The sequence below is a fragment of the Populus nigra genome, chromosome 1, assembly GCF_951802175.1.
Source record: "Populus nigra chromosome 1, ddPopNigr1.1, whole genome shotgun sequence".
NCBI classification, from domain to species: Eukaryota; Viridiplantae; Streptophyta; class Magnoliopsida; order Malpighiales; family Salicaceae; genus Populus; species Populus nigra.
The window spans coordinates 26,289,360-26,307,918 of NC_084852.1; the positions used below are offsets into that span (position 1 = coordinate 26,289,360).

Consider the following 18,559-nt stretch of genomic DNA (forward strand, 5'->3'; position numbering starts at 1 on the left):
TCATGGTTGAATTATTGTCCTGACCATGGATGAATTATTGTCCTGACCATGGATGAGTAGAATATCCCAAGAATTACCTCATCTAGAGTTTTCGATCAATAAAATCCGCAAGCTCATCAATGGAATATCATTTTCTCTTATGAAAAGGATTTTTTTTTCTTAAATGGATAAATAGTTACAAAACATAATATCTTTTTAATTTATATCAGAAAAATAAACAATATAACATATTACAAATAAGACATATTAGGAGTACTAATACTTTTCTTTAGGCAATTAGTCACCTTACCCGAACTATGAAACCACTTAATGTTCTTAGTGAACAAAATATCAATGGAATATCATTTTGTCTTATAAGGAGAACTTTTCTTCGACTATAAACAAATCAATAGTTAAAAAAAATAATATTTTTTTAGTTTATATCAGACAAATAAATAATGCAACTTATCAAAGATAAGACGTATTAAGAATACTAATACTTTTTTTTTATGCAATTAGTTTTCTTACCCGAACTTTGAGACTAGTTAGGATTCTTAATAATCAAAATATTAGATGACGACTGTTTTTATTTTTTTTCTACTGATAAAATACAATAATTTTTTATCTTTTCTATTTATATTATTCCTGATGTAGAAGTATATCATCGTAACAATGTCCTGGTGTGACATATCATGCTAACATTGTCTTGTTATGCTTATAATAATTACTAATGATGTTACAAGGAGGTATAGTCGTAAACTGGCCAAGAATATTCTCAAGATCTAATTGCGACATGTTTTTCTTTGAGAATTGTTTCTAATATGATTTTTATTTGGGGAACTAATCTATTGTCTACGTGGAAAAGTTGAAAAGGAAAGATTTTAGGAACATTAAAATTTTAGGAAAAAATAATTTCTTTTATTTTTATATTAACATTAAAATGATTACGTTTTCAATTCAAAATGATAAGTATTGATTTTTCTTCAAATAAACAGACCGAGTGTCTGAAGTTTTTCTAATCTGTTGTCTACGTGGAAAAGATGAAAAGGAAAGATTCTAGGAAGCCAGCCCCAAGTGGATGGGTGAAAACAAAGAGTCTATTGTTATGGGCCCTAAAGAGGCAGCTTGATTTTATCCATAGCTAGTGGTAATGGCAAACGAGGAACGCACGCATGTAACGGAATTGTTTAATTTTTATTAGAGTATGTAAGAAAAAATATATATTTTTATTAGAGTATGTAAGAAAATATATTCCCATTAAGTGGGTCGTGCATGACACGGATATGTCCTAAAATAACTTCAAATACCTTCAACTGCCATCTTATTTGAAATTCTTCCATACAAAAACTTATTTTGATTATTTGAAACTTCTTAGAAATTATGAAGTAATGCTGCTTGTACACGCTGGGAGCTAGTGCCTATAAAATGGTCGTTCCATCCATGCCATCTTGCATCAAATCTCTTCATCTTCATACATTCTACTGCTCTGTAACTCACCATCTCTCCTATCGAGGAAGCACAGAATCTCTGCCTCATTTACAAACTTGCGTTACATTCTTTTGTACCCAAACAAACCTCTGTTTCACACACCAAGCCCAAGCCTTTATAATATCTAATCCTATTTATCTAAGTGCCAGCTTCAATACTTAGACTGCAATGGGAAGCATTGATGACTTCAGCCGTTATTCTTTCCCAGATGATTTTGTTTTCGGAACATCCTCATCAGCTTACCAGGTACATACTCTAAATTCTGCTGCTTCTAGTGCAGTAATTAGGAGGGGACAACAGAACATTATTTAAAATAATGCTAGTTATGTTAATTAATTTTTCGTTATTATTTTATTATGGTATGCAGTATGAAGGTGAAACAAACAAACATGGTAGAGGACCAGCTATATGGGACACTTTCACTGAGGAACATACAGGTACCAATCTCTCACGTTAAAATCTGTACTTCCCTCGCTAAAAGTTGAATAGAATTATGTTAATGTCCTAAGAAAACCACCATTATTAACTTTTCAACGTTTGCAGAGAGAATAAATGATCATAGCAACGGAAATGTAGCTGTTGATTTCTACCATCGCTATAAAGTATGGGAGTTCTTCATCATATTTTGGCTGTGGTTATCTATATGATGTAAATAACTATATTCTGATTAATTTAGTGTAATTGTTCTTAAAAAAAATCGAAAATGTTACAGGAAGATGTGCAAAGAATGAAAGAAATGGGAATGGATGCTTTCAGATTCTCCATTTCTTGGTCTAGAGTATTACCACGTAAGTTTTTTTATTTTATTTTTCAAAATTTGTTCTTGACATAGTAATAGTAATGACACTAGCAGGATTTGACTTTGACAGTGAATTTCCATTTGATATACAATAGCTTTCCGTTGGATTTGTTTTTGGAAAATGCAGATGGCAGGTTAAGTGCTGGAGTAAACGAAGAAGGCATCAAGTTTTATAACGATCTCATTGATGACCTCCTCAAGAATGGTTACAACCTTTCCCTTCCCTTCAATTAATCATACTATTTTGCCAAAAATTGATGCGAAAATTCTTATACAACAAAAGGTTTATCTTGTGCGCTCCATCTGATTATATGATGTTCTGTAATATATAGGTTTGCAGCCTTACGTTACTCTCTTTCACTGGGATTCTCCACAAGCTTTAGAAGATAAATATGGTGGTTTCTTAAGTTCTAACATTGTGTAAGTAGCAACCTTTCGTTAATTATTCTTCAAATATCCCAACTTGTTGTAGCTTCGAAATATTATAATCTAATCTGTCATTTTGGAGACTTTGTGGACATATGCTTCTCTAAAATTCAAAACATTCCTATAAATTTTCTCACATGAAACATTGATTTCCAGAAATGATTTCCGAGACTTTGTCGACCTTTGTTTCCAAAAGTTTGGAGACCGAGTGAAGAAGTGGATTACTTTGAACGAGCCATGGATGTTCAGTGTTCAAGGTTATGACATGGGCAAGATGGCACCGGGTAGGATTTCTGTCGTCGTAAATGATCCCCACCGATCCTTAAACACTGGTGCCACTGAAGTGTATACGGTTAGCCATCATTTGTTGCTTGCTCATGCTGCGGCAGTGAAACTATACAAGGAAAAATATCAGTCATGTCAAGGTGGACAGATTGGGATAACACTTGTTTCTTATTGGTTTGAACCTTACTCAAACAGTGAAGATGATCAAAATGCAACCAAAAGAAGCCTCGACTTCATGCTTGGTTGGTTAGTATTTTTTTATATATATCGAATTCAAAAGTACTTTCTGAATTCTGAATTCAGCTAGAGAAGACCTGATATGTATGTATAAACAGAAGGTAATCAGTGTTTTTCTTCATGGTGGCAGGTTCATGGATCCTTTAACTAATGGTGACTATCCACGTAACATGCATGACTTTGTTGGTGGAAGATTGCCCAAGTTCACTGCCGAGGAATCTAAGATGTTGAAGGGATCGTATGATTTTATTGGAATTAATTACTACACAACATATTATGCTCAAAACATCGATGCAAATTATCAGAGTGTTGGATTCATGTCAGATGCTCGTGCTAATTGGACAGGTAGCCCAATGATCTATATTTTTTCTTTATTATTCATCTTTTTTTTTCAATTAGATGATGTTTTATCAATTATCAATTATTAATTTACTTTGTTATTTCTTAATTTTGTAGGAGAGAGAAATGGAATCCCAATAGGTCCACAGGCTGGTGTAAAATGGCTTTATATTTATCCCGAAGGCATCAGCAGGCTTTTGAATTACACCAAAGATCTATACGGGAACCCAACAATTTACATTACTGAGAATGGTATGGTTGAAATGAACGATCATACATTATGCTACATTTAAGTTTCTTAGTACTTCTCTAACACTAAGTATATATATATGTTCTTAATGTTTTTTTTTATTGATTTTTTTTCAGGGGTTGATGACGTAAATAACAATGCTTCATCACTAAAGGAAGCTCTTAATGATCCCATAAGAGAAAAATCTTACAAAGACCACCTTAAGAATGTCTTGAGATCCATCAAGTGAGTTAATTTTGAGCATTTATTAACAAATGATCATTGATAATGAGTTTTTTAATCCATAGCAACAATTATATTATTAAGTTACCAGATCCATCTTACTGGGATTCAATATTTATTTATTGCAGTGAGCATGGTGTTGATGTTAAGGGATTTTTTGCTTGGTCTTTGATGGACAATTTCGAATGGGGAAGTGGTTATGCTGTGAGGTTCGGCCTCTACTACGTTGATTACAAAAATGATTTGAAACGATATCCTAAAAAATCAGTCAAGTGGTTCAAGCAGTTTCTTAGAAGAGACTCCCACAGTCCTATTCCACATACGTATCCTCTGATTACTTCTAATGAAACGTCGAAGATTGAAGATAGTTTGGTTCGGGATGCTAAAAGGCCAAGAAATGCCTGAATGCCTTCGGCAGGATTTGAAGTCAAAGTTGTTAGCATCTGCAAATTGGGCTTTCACGGCTGAAAGATAGAGCTCTCAGCATTAATTCAACAGAATTTGGTCACCACTTCATTCATTCAAGGCTGTGGTTAAGAATAAAAATTCATGGTTCTAGTTTTCCTTTCTTTTGTTTAATTATGGTTTTAGAATTTAATTTGATTGCTTTACTGTTGTATCGTTTTCTCATTCGATTATTGATTATGATTCGTTTAATAATAATACAATTCTTCTGCGCCATCATTCATTATGGTTCGTTTAATATTATTTTTTTCAGCAACAAAAACGTAATATTTGACTCTCAAAAGTTTTTTAAAGAAATAGATTATAGTATAAATAAATACAAATGTATTGGATAAACCAAAAATAGAAAAAGTAGAGAACTAAAATAGCTTCATATACACGAAAAAATGACGATAGGAGAGTGTTGAGGAGGTGGCTGATTATGAATTAAAGAGAGAGATTATGTATAAAAATACAAAAATATTAGTTTGTGTGGGAGTAACATCCAAATCCATGGTCATAGTTTTCAAATTAAGATGTTAGCATCTGCTAATTGGGCTTTCATGGGTGAAACATAAAGCTCTCAGCATTTATATATTCAAAGTTGTGGTTAAGAATAAAAATTCATGGTCATAGTTTTCCTTTGTTTTGTTATAATTATGGTTCTGAAGTTTAATTTGAATATTCTATTATTATATCATTTTTTTATACGATAATGGATTATGATTCGTTTAATAATAATACTTTTTTTTTGCTAAAGTATTTATTGATAATCATGTTTAGCATGTTACAATAAATAAATGGGACTGGGTTAGTATAGACCTGTAGGGCCATCCTCCTGCATGCAGCATGAATGTTCCACATGGAGGAGGAGAAGCGGGCAAATAAAAGAGATAAACGGGGGGGAGAAGAGTGTACCTGGAGCGGTGGAGGCGGTGGAGGCGGTGGAGGCAGTGACGGTGTCGCGGCTAACGGGCGGTGACGGTGTCGCGACTAATGGACTGCTTCACTGGCAGTACTGTGGGGGGGGGGGCCGGTGGCGGTGCTGTGGTTCACGGACGACGACTCCCAAGCGACGGTGCTACTGTTTCAGGTGGCAGAAAAAAAAAGCTCCTACTCTTCCCTTCTCCTCGTCTTCCTTCTCTTCTTATGCTACGTTTCCTTTCCCTTTTTTCCGTTTAGATATGGCTTTTCAAAACCCAAACGCTTTCGGTGTCAGTGTCGTTTTTTCCTTAACTCTCACGGTCCCCTTTCCTTTACTTCTCCATGTCCCTCTTAGTATGTTTTCCCGGTTTTCTTTCCCCTCTTTTTTGGTCTGTTCTCTCCTCTCCTCTCTTCGGTTCCTTCTCTTTTCTTTTCTGTTTTCTTTTTTCCTCTCTCTCCCCCCTCGCGTGCAGGCATTGGGGGGTATTTATAGGGCAAAAGGGAGCGGGGGTGTCCCTATTGCCACCCTATGGCAGCGCATGGGGAGGAGCAGGGCTGGCTGCCCTGCCACAGCGCCAGGTTGGCTGGGCTGTGGGCGTGGCTGGCAAGGCGCGACTCCCTTGGCGTATCATCATGAGAGTGTGTAGGGTTTCGGGAGGTGGCAGACATGTGGTGTGTAGGGTTCATTGAAGAAAGAAGAAAAAATTGTCTTCCCCTATCCATGGGAAGGAGAAAGGGGAACAGTGTCGTTCAAAACGACATTGTTCTGCCTTTTTTTTTTAACATGAAACGACGCCGTTTTATACAAAACTTGTCGTTTCATTTAAAGGTGGCGCCAGCATTTGTTTCCCAAATCAGTCTTTAATTTATCCTTTGTTCTTTGAAGTCCTCACAATGTAATTTTGATTTTAAGAATTAATTCAATTGCATCCCTACCAATTTTAGTCTCCACCCCTAGAGTTGGCCGCGCTTTTCACTTCAGTCCTTGGCCTCTGATTTATGCAATTGGACCCTCAATTGACCAATAAACTTCTAATTTCATCAATTTGGCCCCTGATTTTGTTAATTACAGCCCCTATATTTACGCGCCTTTTCCAATTTGGTCCTTGGTTTCGGATTTCCTCAATTAAGTCCCTAATTGGCCATTAAACTTTAATATTTATGCAATTAAGCCCCTAATTTGACCAAATCAACTCTTAAAAATTATAATTTGACCCCATAACTTTAATTTCTTCCAATTAAAGCTCAAATTGACTTAAAAATCAATTTTTCTTACAATCAAACCCTTTATAAATTCAATTAAACCTTCAATAAAATCCAATTAAGTCCATAAACATCTAATTTTGGACTTTTCTCTTAAAATTAAACTTTCTTTTCCCACAGGGCTCTCATCATTCAAGTATATACTGTAAAAAATTTCAATCCTTGTATTTTTAAACCTCCTTAATCAATTTTTCTGATCTTTTCCTGAGCGCTCCAACCTCCTATTATTTTTCTAATTTCTTCCGGCTTTATATTTATATTTTTATTTTTATTTTTGTGAGCGGACCCAAAAATAGGTTACAACAGATGCCGTTTCTTTATAATACTTACGGAGCAGGGGTTTTACGTAGTAAGTTTTATAAAGATAAACAAAACTGAACTTCTAAAACTTAGTCATCTTGAGATCCCAATCTAGCGATCCTCTGACTTCTAACTTCGATTAGATTAACTTGGAATTCCATCTGAGATCCCTTCTAGCGACCTCTTTTAATCGAAAAATCTATATTTGTAGCTTGGCCAACCTGAAATCCCATCTAGCGATTTCCTTTAGCCAGAGCTAATATATGTGTTGCGGTTGGGTTAACCTGAGATCTCTTCTGGCAACCTCCTTTAACCAAAACTAGAAACCTATAATTATAACTCAATCAACCTGGAATCCTCTCTGACAATTCCCTTTTACCAAAAGCTGAAATATGTGATCTCTTCTGGTGACCTCCTTTAACCAAAATCGAAATATGAGATCCCTTTTGGCGACCTCCTTTAAGCAAAATCAAAAAAACTATATTTATAGCTCGGTCAACCTGGAATCCCATCTGGCAATTCCCTCTAACCAAAGCTAAAATATGAGATCCCTTCTAGCGACCTCCTTAACCAAAGCTGAAAAATGAGATCCCTTCTGGCAACCTCCTTTAACTAAATCCAAAATATGGGATCCCTTCTGGCAACCTCCTTTAACCAAATCTAAAATATGAGATCCCTTCTAGCGACCTCCTTTAAGCAAAAGCTGATATCGGTATTGTGGTTGGGCTAACTCGAGATCCCTTTTGGCGATCTCCTTTAACCAAAACCAAAAAATCTATTTTTGCAGCTCGATCAACCTGCAATCCCATCTAGTGATTCCCTTTAACCAACGCTGATATTGATGTCGTTCTTCCTGATGGCAGGGTTTGAACCTTTCATTTTCTTTTGAAATTTCCCTAATAAGTTCTTCTCACTTTATTGTTGTTCCAAAATCAAAACCGTGATTCTTTGCTATCATTAACCCAATGATTCTTTCTTCATCCACAATCTTGTTGGATTACATTAAAGATTCCTCCTGTAACGATTCAAAAACACATGTAATGATTTATGATTAAATGTCATGCATGCATTCTTACCTGGTTTTGAAACATAGGTCCCATCATCTTCTTCTATTTCATGAAACTCTCTCTTGACATGAGCTTGCTTTTGAAGTTGTATGCTGGATTCATTTTTCGTGCCGCCTATCATATCTTTGAGAAGAAGTTCTTCGACTTTTTACAAGTAGCTTTTTTCAAAAATGTATGGTTTGTCATTGCCTTCTTTGTCATGCTCTTGTCAAATGCTTTAGCTTAATTTTCAATTCTACGGGCTTCCGTCCTGTTTCAAATACGTTAAACTTTTCATGAAACATCACTTATTGCCCCCAGTATAGGAGGCACTACAAGATTTCACAGTTTTACCGACGGCAAAATTCCGTTGGTGTGTGATTAGAAGTGCGTCGGTGATTTTTTTACCGACGTCATCACTGACGGAATACGTTCGTCGGCTTTACCTTCGTCGGTGATTCCTCCTTCCATCGGTATATCAGTTGGAAACATAAAAAAATCATTTACCGACGGTTTTACAGACGGAACGTGCGCGCAAAAAAAAAAGATTCCCGCTTCAAATATACCGACGAATTTTCATTCCGTCGGTGAAATTGAATTTACCGACGGACAATATCCGTCGTTACATCAGTCGGCGAATGTATGAAATACCGACAGCATATTTCCGTCTGTAAATTCGTCAGTACTGGTGGAAGCTACTGTTAAATGGCGACGGATTAATTCCATCGGTAAGTCTGTCGGTGAAAGTTTAAAATACCGACCGAATTCATCCGTCGGTAAAATCCTTGGTAATAGTTTTTTTCTTAATTTGTTTTTAAAAAATTATTTAGGATATATAATATAAAACTATATAAATTAATTGTTATACAAACCAATTATGCAAATAAAATTTTTATTAAACATAAAAAAAAAACAAAGTTAAATAATATTCATTACAAACTAAATATGTTTCAAGAAAAATAATAAATGAAGTTTTAAAGGTAAATAATGTTGATTACAAATTAATATAAAGATGATGGAGCTTGAGGAGGAGGAGGAGATCCTGGCGGAGGCTGGTGGTTATACGGCCAAAAAGGATTAGGCGCACATGTTCCGCTATTTGACAATTTCATAATCATTTCGTAAAGCTGGTCATAAGCCACTTTTTGCTTTTCCTGAGCCGCTTCATACTCCGCTTTTTGTTGTGCTTGAGACGCTTTGAATTGCTCAGACTCCGCTCTTTGTTGTGCATGAGACGCTTTGAGTTGTGCGTACTCCGCTTGTAGGTTGTCGTATTTCTCGTTGAGTTGCTGCAAAGCCACGAACTCCTTAGATTTGGAGCTCACTATTGATTGGGAGCTCCCAACGGTTGAAACACTACGGTTCGATCGCAAGTTGTCGGTCGTAGTGTTGGAGAGCCCGTAAACCCGATTTTTATCTGGTCCACCTGACGAGCCAACCTCCATCCACAAATCCGGATCGAATTCTGGATGGGTCAAAATATCGTCCCCGTATCTCTCCCTCAACTGATTATTATAGGTCTCCTGAAAATAAAAATAAAAAAGTAATCATCATATTCAATACAATAAACATAATAACTTACAAAATAAAATGGTTGAAAAAACATACCACGAAATGCTGAGCACAATTATCAACGAACTGTTGCGCCCCCTTCTGGCGGTCTTGACTCCGCACGTGCGTCTCCACAAACAGCTCCATCGGGCTCGGCTCAAGTCCAAGAGACGCAGCCTATAATGAAAAAAGATATATTAACAACAACTGAATTTAACAATATATTTCATTTAAATTAATCTTACCATCCGTTTCGCATGTGCAGCAAACGGAACGGAGCCGCCAGTGTGAGTTGTCACCTCGCCATGAATTGGCCGATTCCGGTTGCCAGCACCGGACTGTGAGCGTCGTGTGAACCACTCAGACGTCACGTGCTCAAGATAGTGCGGCCATATATCTTCCGGGATGTATATCGGTTTGAAATCCCTCCAAACCGCAACATCGTTCCAGCCTTGGAAACCCCTATCCCTCGCGGTTTTTTTGCCTTTTTTTTGTGCTTCATACCAAAAATCACGCAACCTACTTCACGCAACCAAAAATTATACTTCGAAACATAAATTTTTGTCTAAAAAAAATCTTGTATTGTTTTCGATCTTACCTAGTTGCCGCGTGATTTTCCCACACCCTCCTCACAACAGTGTTATGCTCAATGTCCCAGCAGAATTTGTGCTTTGTATAAATCAACAAGTTTAAATAAGAATAATAATTTATTTACAATTATATTAATAAGCTGAAAATTATAAATTAATACCAACCTCAAACCTGTTAAACCATGCATTGATTTGAGGCATCCATTCAGGATGCTTGAATATCTGACTCCATTGACACAATGGAATCTCCATCGACGATTTAAATGCCGATGATATTACTCGGGTGGCTTCAATGTTTGTGAACCTGAAAATAAATGAAATACATTCAATAGTGATTACTTCATATATTATGTTGTAATTTTTTTTAAAAAAACTAAAACCTTAACAAACTTACATTGAAAGGTCGTCCTTCCACTGTGCCTCGTACTTGCGGGTAAATTGATTCCACTGCGAAGGCACGCCGCCTCTGCGCTGTGAAGTACCGCTGGAAGAGGCAGCATCGGTTGACAGTGCAGGTGGTGTAGGTGCCTCTTCTTGAGAGGCACCTAAGGAAATATCACCCTCGCTGCTAGACGAACTAGCTGCGACCGCACCTGAGCGACCAGCTCTGGTTTTCGTTCTACGCATCTACACAATTTGATACAAATAATTATATAATTAAATTCAAATGTAAAAAAAAAATTTGACAGCACCTCCTCTATACCGGATACTACCCAAATCCACAAACCTGCACATATTAACAATAGCCACAACCAATTTACCCAATCTATACTAATTATTCCAACATATTCAATTACTAATTCTAAGGTAAATTCAACATTAAGAATTACAATTCAAGTCATTATTCAATAATTATGCCAATACAACAAAACAATAAATAAATAAAAAACTCTAGAATAACAATCAAAATAAATGGAAAAAATTAAACACAAAGCATGCAATAATAGAGTAAAACTAATAATTATTCCAACATATTCAATTACTAGTTCTACGGTAAATTCAACATTAACAATTACAATTCAAGTAATTATTCAATAATTATGCCAATACAACAAAACAATAAATTAAAAAAAAAACTCTAGAATAACAATCAAAATAAATGGAACAAATTAAACACAAATCATGCAATAATAAAGTAAAATTAATAATTATTCCAACATATTCAATTACTAATTCTATGGTAAATTCAACATTAACAATAAAAATTCAACAAATTAACTAATAATAATTATGCCAATACAACAATAAAAAATATTCAAAAAATTAAAAAAAAACTATATACTTTTGCAATGAATTATGCAAAAAAAACTATAGACTTTATCTACATTACAAAAAATACACCAAAACAAAAAAAATAACCAAAAAAATAGCAAAAAAAAACTATTAAAGTAAAATGAAATAGAGAAAACACTAACCTTTTAAACTGATGAAGATGATGAAGAAAACTTGCTAGAGATTGGAGGTGAAAGCTTTGAAGAATGGAGAGGAAAAAAATCAAAAGCTTAAGGTGAGAAACGAAGGAGAAGAAAAAATGAACTGAACGGGCAGTCACTTGAACTTATATGGCAGTTTTACCGACGGCTTCACCGATGGATATAAAATTAATTATTATTTTAATTTATTCCGTCAGTGATGTGTTAAAAATCCGTCGGCATCTTTTGAATTTCGCACCAAAATTTTTAATGACCCTCCATATTTTTCGCGGTCCGTCGGTAATGTTACGCGGTCAGAGGCGCATTTAATGCGCAACCCTTTGAAATTCGCGCAGTCCGTCAGTAATGTTGTCGGAAAATTGAACCGCCGACAACTTACCGACGTATTTAAATTTGTCGGTGTAGCCGTCGGGGATTTGGTGGCATTTCAAGTAATTATTTTCGAACTCTCTGTGAAACACCGACGGACTAATTCTGTCGGTGGTGCCGTCTGTAATTGGGTGGCATTTCAAGTAATTATTTTTGAACTCTCTGTGAAATGCCGACGGACTTAAGGCCGTCAGTGATCTGATGGCATTCCAAGTAATTATTTTCGAACTCTCTGTGAAATACCGACGGACGTAATGTCGTCGGTGTGGCCGTCGGTGATCTGATGGCATTTCAAGTAATTATTTTCGAACTCTCTATGAAATGCCAACGGACTTAAGGCCGTCGTTGTGGCCGTCGGTTATCTGATGGCATTTCAAGTAATTATTTTTGAACTCTCTGTGAAATGTCGACGGACTTAAGGCCGTCGGTGCTCTGGTGGCATTTCAAGTAATTATTTCATGTCACAAAATATATCATCCATCATAATTGTGGCATTTCAACTAATTATTTCAAGTAATAAAAATTTTGTGTTTCAAAATATATATATCATTCATAATCTAAATTACATGAAAGAAAAGGATTTTACATAGGGCTTCATTTTGGTAGATAGTCAGAATTTTCTTCTTCTTCGTCATCAATTGAATTGTCATCACCTTCATCGCAATCTTCAATATGAATATCATCTTCTTCATCGATATTTGGTTGTCCGCTAGAGCTCAAAACAAAATTTAACTCCTCTGCGTCAACATCAACAAGACTATCATCGAAAACACGAAAATTTGAATTTTCTTCCAATTCAATCGAAGGAGCAACTCGATATGGTTCAACCACCTCACTAACTTGAAAGACTTCATCTCGCACACTTGTGTCTTCGTTCTCATCCTGAACAACCTCGACACGACCCCGGGGTTTCGTTTTTAAAACGGACAACCAATCCACTCTTGATCGATCCTTTCTAAATGGAGGGGTGTATGTGTAATAAACTTGTTGACATTGCTTTGCGAAAAAAAAGACATCGTTTATGTTGCGGAGTCTAGCTTTTAAGTTGATTTCGACCAGACCATAGTGGGGATCAACTCTGATTCCTCTGTCAGTCGTGTCATACCAATAGCATTTGAATAAAAACACTATATTATTCTCGTTATGATATTGCAGTTCCACGACCTCTTCTAATCTACCATAGTAGTCAACTTCTAACTCACTACTAGTGGATCCCTTAACACAAACACCGCTGTTGTATGTCTTTCTTCCTTGCCCGTATTCTTCAGTATGGAAAACATATCCATTGACAAAATACCCATTGTAGCACTTACATTTTCTTTCAGGCCCCAGGCTTAGTGAAGACAATGACTTAGGTGCACTCCTTCCCATTTGATAAACCTTGCATGTAATGTAAATCAATAAACAGTAAGTGAACGAGAATCTCGTAATGACATGCATACGTACAGTAATTTTGCAAGTTAGAATGAGTTTGTGATAGTGCTTACATGTGTTCTGAACCACGTGGCAAACTGCTCATCTTGTAATTGAAAGATCTCGGATTCGGTCAGCTGTGAGTTATTGGAGAGCAAATATTGACGATGTTGCCTGCAAGTGATAATGAGTGTATGATATTACAATATATAATTAACAGTATATTACTAACAAAGTTTAATTAGTATAAACTTACTGAATAAAAGGTCTCAGCTTATCACAGTTAAATAGAACATAGTTGTGTGCTTGTTTGAACTCTATTTCTGACAAATATCTTCCTCTTACGGCATTTTTAGGTGTGGGTCGTCCAGTATTGGAGAATATTAACAAGTTCCCACTGGAAGGCACTTCACCGCCATCATCATGTCGTGGAACGCGATTGATTCTCGTTCTCAGATGAGGTTCGAAATAGTACGAGATAAATGTTGAGATCTCCTCAACAATATAGGCCTCACATATCGAAGCCTCAACATGCGCCTTGTTCTTAACCTTTTTCTTGAGATTAAACAAGTACCTGCATTGAAATATTAATCAAGTATTTTCAATTAAGAAAAACATATAAAATACTTTTATATATGAATTACATTGCAACTGTAATATCTAACCATTCGAATGGGTACATCCATCTATATTGGACCGGTCCTCCAACTTTTGCCTCGAACGGTAGATGTATAGGGAGATGCTCCATTGAGTCAAAAAATGATGGAGGGAATATCATCTCAAGTTTGCATAGTGTCTCGACGATATTCGTTTGAAGCCTCTCAATGTGATCAACATTTAACTTGCTGGAGCATATATCTCTGAAGAAATGACTGATCTCCGTGAGTGCATCCCATATTCTCTTTGGCAACAAATCACGAAAAGCTAATGGGATGAGTGTTTGCATGAACACATGGCAGTCATGACTCTTCATTCCATACAATCTGCAGTCCTCTATATTAACCAGCCTTGATATGTTCGATGCATGTCCATCCGGAAAACGCAGACTCTTAAGCCATTTGTAGACTAGCAGTTGTGCATTTTTCTCTAACACGAAGCTTGCTCTTGGTTTTGCGACCCGTGACTCATCATAAACCAACTCCATATTTTTTCGGTTACAGTATAAAGCTATATCCAATCTAGCCTTGATGTTGTCCTTTGTCTTCCCCTTCACATCCATGACGGTGTTGAAAATATTCTCAAACATGTTCTTTTCGATGTGCATGACGTCAAGGTTATGGCGAAGCAGATTGGTCTTCCAATAAGGAAGCTCAAAAAAGATACTTCGCTTTACCCAATTATGGGTCAAACCAAAACCAGGAAACTTTTGCTTTCCTGATTGAAGGCCAAACACAATGTCACCGTACTCTGAGACAACATCATGCAATTCTTCACCAGAAAGACGCGGGGATGCAACATCTTTTTCAACTCTGCCAACAAAGAAATCTTTTCTGTTCTTTCTGTACCTGTGATGAAGTGGCAAGAAGCGACGGTGACAGTCAAAAAAAGAAGCTTTACCTCCATTTGCTAGCGTGAATGCCTTGTTGTTTTCCATGCAGTATGGACATGCGAGTTTCCCATGCGTGCTCCAACCAGAAAGCATTCCATAAGCTGGAGAATCATTGATAGTCCACATCAATGCCGCCCTCATAAGGAAATTTTGTTTCCTCGATATATCATAAGTCAGAGCTCCGGAGGACCACAACTGCGCCAACTCATCAATCAACGGTCGAAGACAAACATCTATATTCCGCCCTGGGCTTCTTGGACCGGGTATGACAGTAGATAAAAACATGAACTCCGGCCTCATACACATTCCCGGTGGCAAGTTATAAACTATGAGTATGACCGGCCAACAAGAATAAGGAGCAGCAAATGACCCAAATGGGTTGAATCCGTCTGTACACAACCCAAGACGCACATTCCTTGATTCAGCTGAAAAGTGAGGATGAACACTGTTAAAGCGTTTCCACGCTTCGCCATCAGAAGGATGAACCATCACTCCATCAACCGCATGGTGTGCTTGGTGCCATGTCATGTGCTCAGCAGTCCTTGGTGACATGAATAACCTCTGCAGTCTAGGTGTGATCGGGAAGTATCTAAGTTTTTTATATGCCACTAGAGTCTTTCCCCTGCCAGTTCTAGGTTTGTAACGGGAATGCCCGCATGTCATGCACTCGGTCATCTCAACATTTTCAAGGTAGTATAACATGCAGAAGTTAGGGCACATGTCAATTTTCTGGTATCCTAAACCGAGGGGTTTCATCATGGACTTCGCAGCATAGAAGTTCTCTTTCAGCCTGTTCCCTTCAAGTAAAATGCTTCTTGCCCATTCAATAATCTTGTCATACCCGGCCTCACTCAACCCGTGATCTGACTTGATGGTGAACACCTGTGCTACGACCGATAATTTACTGTGGTTCGTGCAGCCATCCCATAATGGTTCGTCAGAATCTTTCAACAAATCAAAAAACCTAGCTGCATCTACATTATGTTCTTCTTCTACGATTGGACATTGACTGCCATTACCTTGATTCATTCTCATTATATCCATAACCATATTTCTGTAAGGATTAGTGTTGTCATTTGCCGCTTCATGCACGTTACTAGCACTAGAAGTAGACCCAACCACCGTTTCTTCCATTCTCCTCTCACTCTCGCTAACAAATACTTCTCCATGTGCATACCAACACTGGTAATTCTCCATAAACCCTTTGTGTAGAAGATGCATCATTACAACATCTGGATGCAGATACTTTTTATTTTCACACTTCCTGTATGGACACCTAATACCGCCTCCAGTAAAATTTCTAGGAATAGATGTTCCGAAATTAATAAAACCCTGAACCCCATTACAATAATCCATCCTCCGCAATCCTTGGGGTGAATCTCGATACATCCATGAACGATCATCCATGACTTATATCGAACCTCTATAAAATTATGATAACATCATGTATTAATTAACTAAGTTAGGTAAATAAACTTGTACAAATATTACTTTAACTCGAGATTATCCAACAAACCAATCACAACTTCTCATAAATATTAAATATTCATTATCATTTATCAACGTCCATACGAATTAAAAAATATAAATTTACAGAAATTACCACTCCGCAATACCATTGATAAAACTTTAAACAGGCCCATTAAGCAAGCTATTAATTATTTCAAAATAGCACATTTAATTCGGTAATTCCATAAAGAAATAACAATTTACAAACAAATACAATCTTACAAAATCTAAAACAAACCATAACAGGTACAAAATTATACATTCATATACTACAAGTTTGTTTGAGAAATAACAATAAAACATGTACATCTACTAACAAAATACATATACTAAAAAAACAATAAAATTGACATTTAATTAAATGTTAAAATTTAAAAAGATATAATTACTTACAAAAATTGATAAAATCCATCGGTAAATCAGAACACGCGCGGATGCTGTGACCACAAAACTTCAAGAAATATAACTTGTTGTGCTGATATGAGGAAGATTTTATTTTTTTGGGGGAGGGGGGGTTGGTTATTTGCAGAGCTGTCATATATTAACTTTTTCCGACGGTTTTACCAACGGACACTCCGTCGGTTATTACGCCGGTGATTCTGATGGAAACATAGACATGTCACCGTACGGATCTGCCATTTCAAATCCCTCGGTGTGTCTGTCGGCAATTTAAACGGCGAACCGGTCACATCACTTTACGGGCACTGTACGGGCAGTCGTTTTTGAATCCGTCGGAAACAAAAAAACTGCCAAAACCTCCACGTCAGTGACCCGCCTTTTTTTAAATTCGGAAACTTTTCCGTCCCTAATTCAGTCGGTAAATACCGACAAAAATTTTCCGTCTGTATTTACCGACTAAATTACGGACGGAAAAGTTTTCGTTGGTTTTTACCGACTGAATTACGGAGGAAAGTGGCCGTCGGTAATTTCGACCTCAAAATACCGACATAAAATATTCTGTCGGTAAATCCGTTGGTATTTAGCGAATTTCTGGTAGTGAGGGGTGTGATCCTAGTCTGGTCTTTTATATAGGGAAGAAATTCATTTAGCCAATGATAAACTTTTTAGCGAGTGATGCGATAACGAAAGGTGAATTTTTTTTTCTTTCAAAAAACGAACTGTTAGGGTTAATGCTGTTGCTACCCAATTTTTGACCCATGTTTTGATAAATTTTCAGAAAAATTCAAAAATAGCAAAAAACATTGAAAATCCAAAAAAATACAGTTGCATCATTTTTAGCATTTTCTGCGTCGTCTAAAAAGAATTTAAATTTTCAAAGGTCTTTGAACGCGTTCAACTTTTAACGCGTTAATTTTAAAATCATTGATTTTCAGTCGACGTTGATATTGCTCGTTTTCGAAAATACAAAAAAAATAAGAAAAATCAAAATTTACAAAAAAAAGAGGAAAAGAGAAGGAAAGGAAAAATTGAGGGACTAGTTTGAAAACCTAGCAAAACTTTTCCTATAAATACCATGTTACACTGAATTTTCAATGGGGGGCAATTTGGCAATTAAAGGGGGCAACAAAAAGAGAAACCCTAAAAAGCTTATCATTTTTTCTTCTCCCTCAACCGGAGCCGCCACCCCCCATCCTTCATCAGATTTTTCCCTTCTTCTCGCCAGCCAAGAGCTTGACTCCTTTGACTGCACACAAGCCTCCCCTTCTCAGCACCATCATCTTCCCGATATACCCGGCCAACCTCTCCATCATCCATCTCCCCCAGCCGCTGACCAACGCCATTTTCCCTCAAACCTCGGCCAAAACACAGCCGTCCCCCTTTTTCTTCTCATCTTCAACCTTTAGTCGTTCCTCCATCTTCACCACTTCCCCCTCTCTTTGAAACCAAACCAGAGCAGCCATTCCGCTCCCCTATCCTTTCTCCTCTCAAGCCGCCACTTGGAAGCCCCTCACTTCCTTTTGTTCTCCCTTGAGCCGACTGAGAAGAACACAGACGTCGTCCCTCTCATCCTTCCTCATCAGCAACGTCTGCTTCCCCTTCGGTTTCCTCAACAACAACGGCCACAGACCAGCCAAGATAGCCCTTGCTCTTTTTCATCTTCTGCACACCGACACAGCAGCATCCCTCACGGACCCAAATCGGTCCGCCGCTCCTTCCTCCTCTGCTCCTCCAGCCGCTCACT

General features: G+C 37.0%; 1 protein-coding gene and 1 pseudogene across 1 annotated transcript; one reads left to right on the top strand and one right to left on the bottom strand.

Moving 5' to 3' along the window:
* LOC133680834 (uncharacterized) overlaps positions 1 to 15,589 on the bottom strand; it is a 103,501-nt pseudogene extending 87,912 nt beyond the window's left edge.
* On the top strand, positions 1,274 to 4,592 carry LOC133702815 (beta-glucosidase 12-like). The gene is made up of 11 exons (XM_062127130.1): positions 1,274 to 1,713; positions 1,835 to 1,904; positions 2,011 to 2,069; positions 2,180 to 2,255; positions 2,394 to 2,471; positions 2,599 to 2,686; positions 2,849 to 3,223; positions 3,345 to 3,559; positions 3,671 to 3,805; positions 3,920 to 4,028; positions 4,154 to 4,592. The coding sequence occupies exons 1-11, from the start codon at positions 1,636 to 1,638 to the stop codon at positions 4,428 to 4,430; spliced, it is 1,560 nt and encodes a 519-aa protein (XP_061983114.1). The 5' UTR covers positions 1,274 to 1,635; the 3' UTR covers positions 4,431 to 4,592.
* Positions 15,590 to 18,559: the final 2,970 nt, after the last annotated feature.

Coding starts and splice junctions, on each gene's coding strand:
- LOC133702815 (XM_062127130.1), top strand. CDS start 1,636: ATGGGAAGCATTGATGACTTCAGCCGTTATTCTTTCCCAGATGATTTT. Junction 2,687..2,848: donor TTCTTAAGTTCTAACATTGT/GTAAGTAGCAAC, acceptor ATTGATTTCCAG/AAATGATTTCCGAGACTTTG. Junction 4,029..4,153: donor AATGTCTTGAGATCCATCAA/GTGAGTTAATTT, acceptor TATTTATTGCAG/TGAGCATGGTGTTGATGTTA.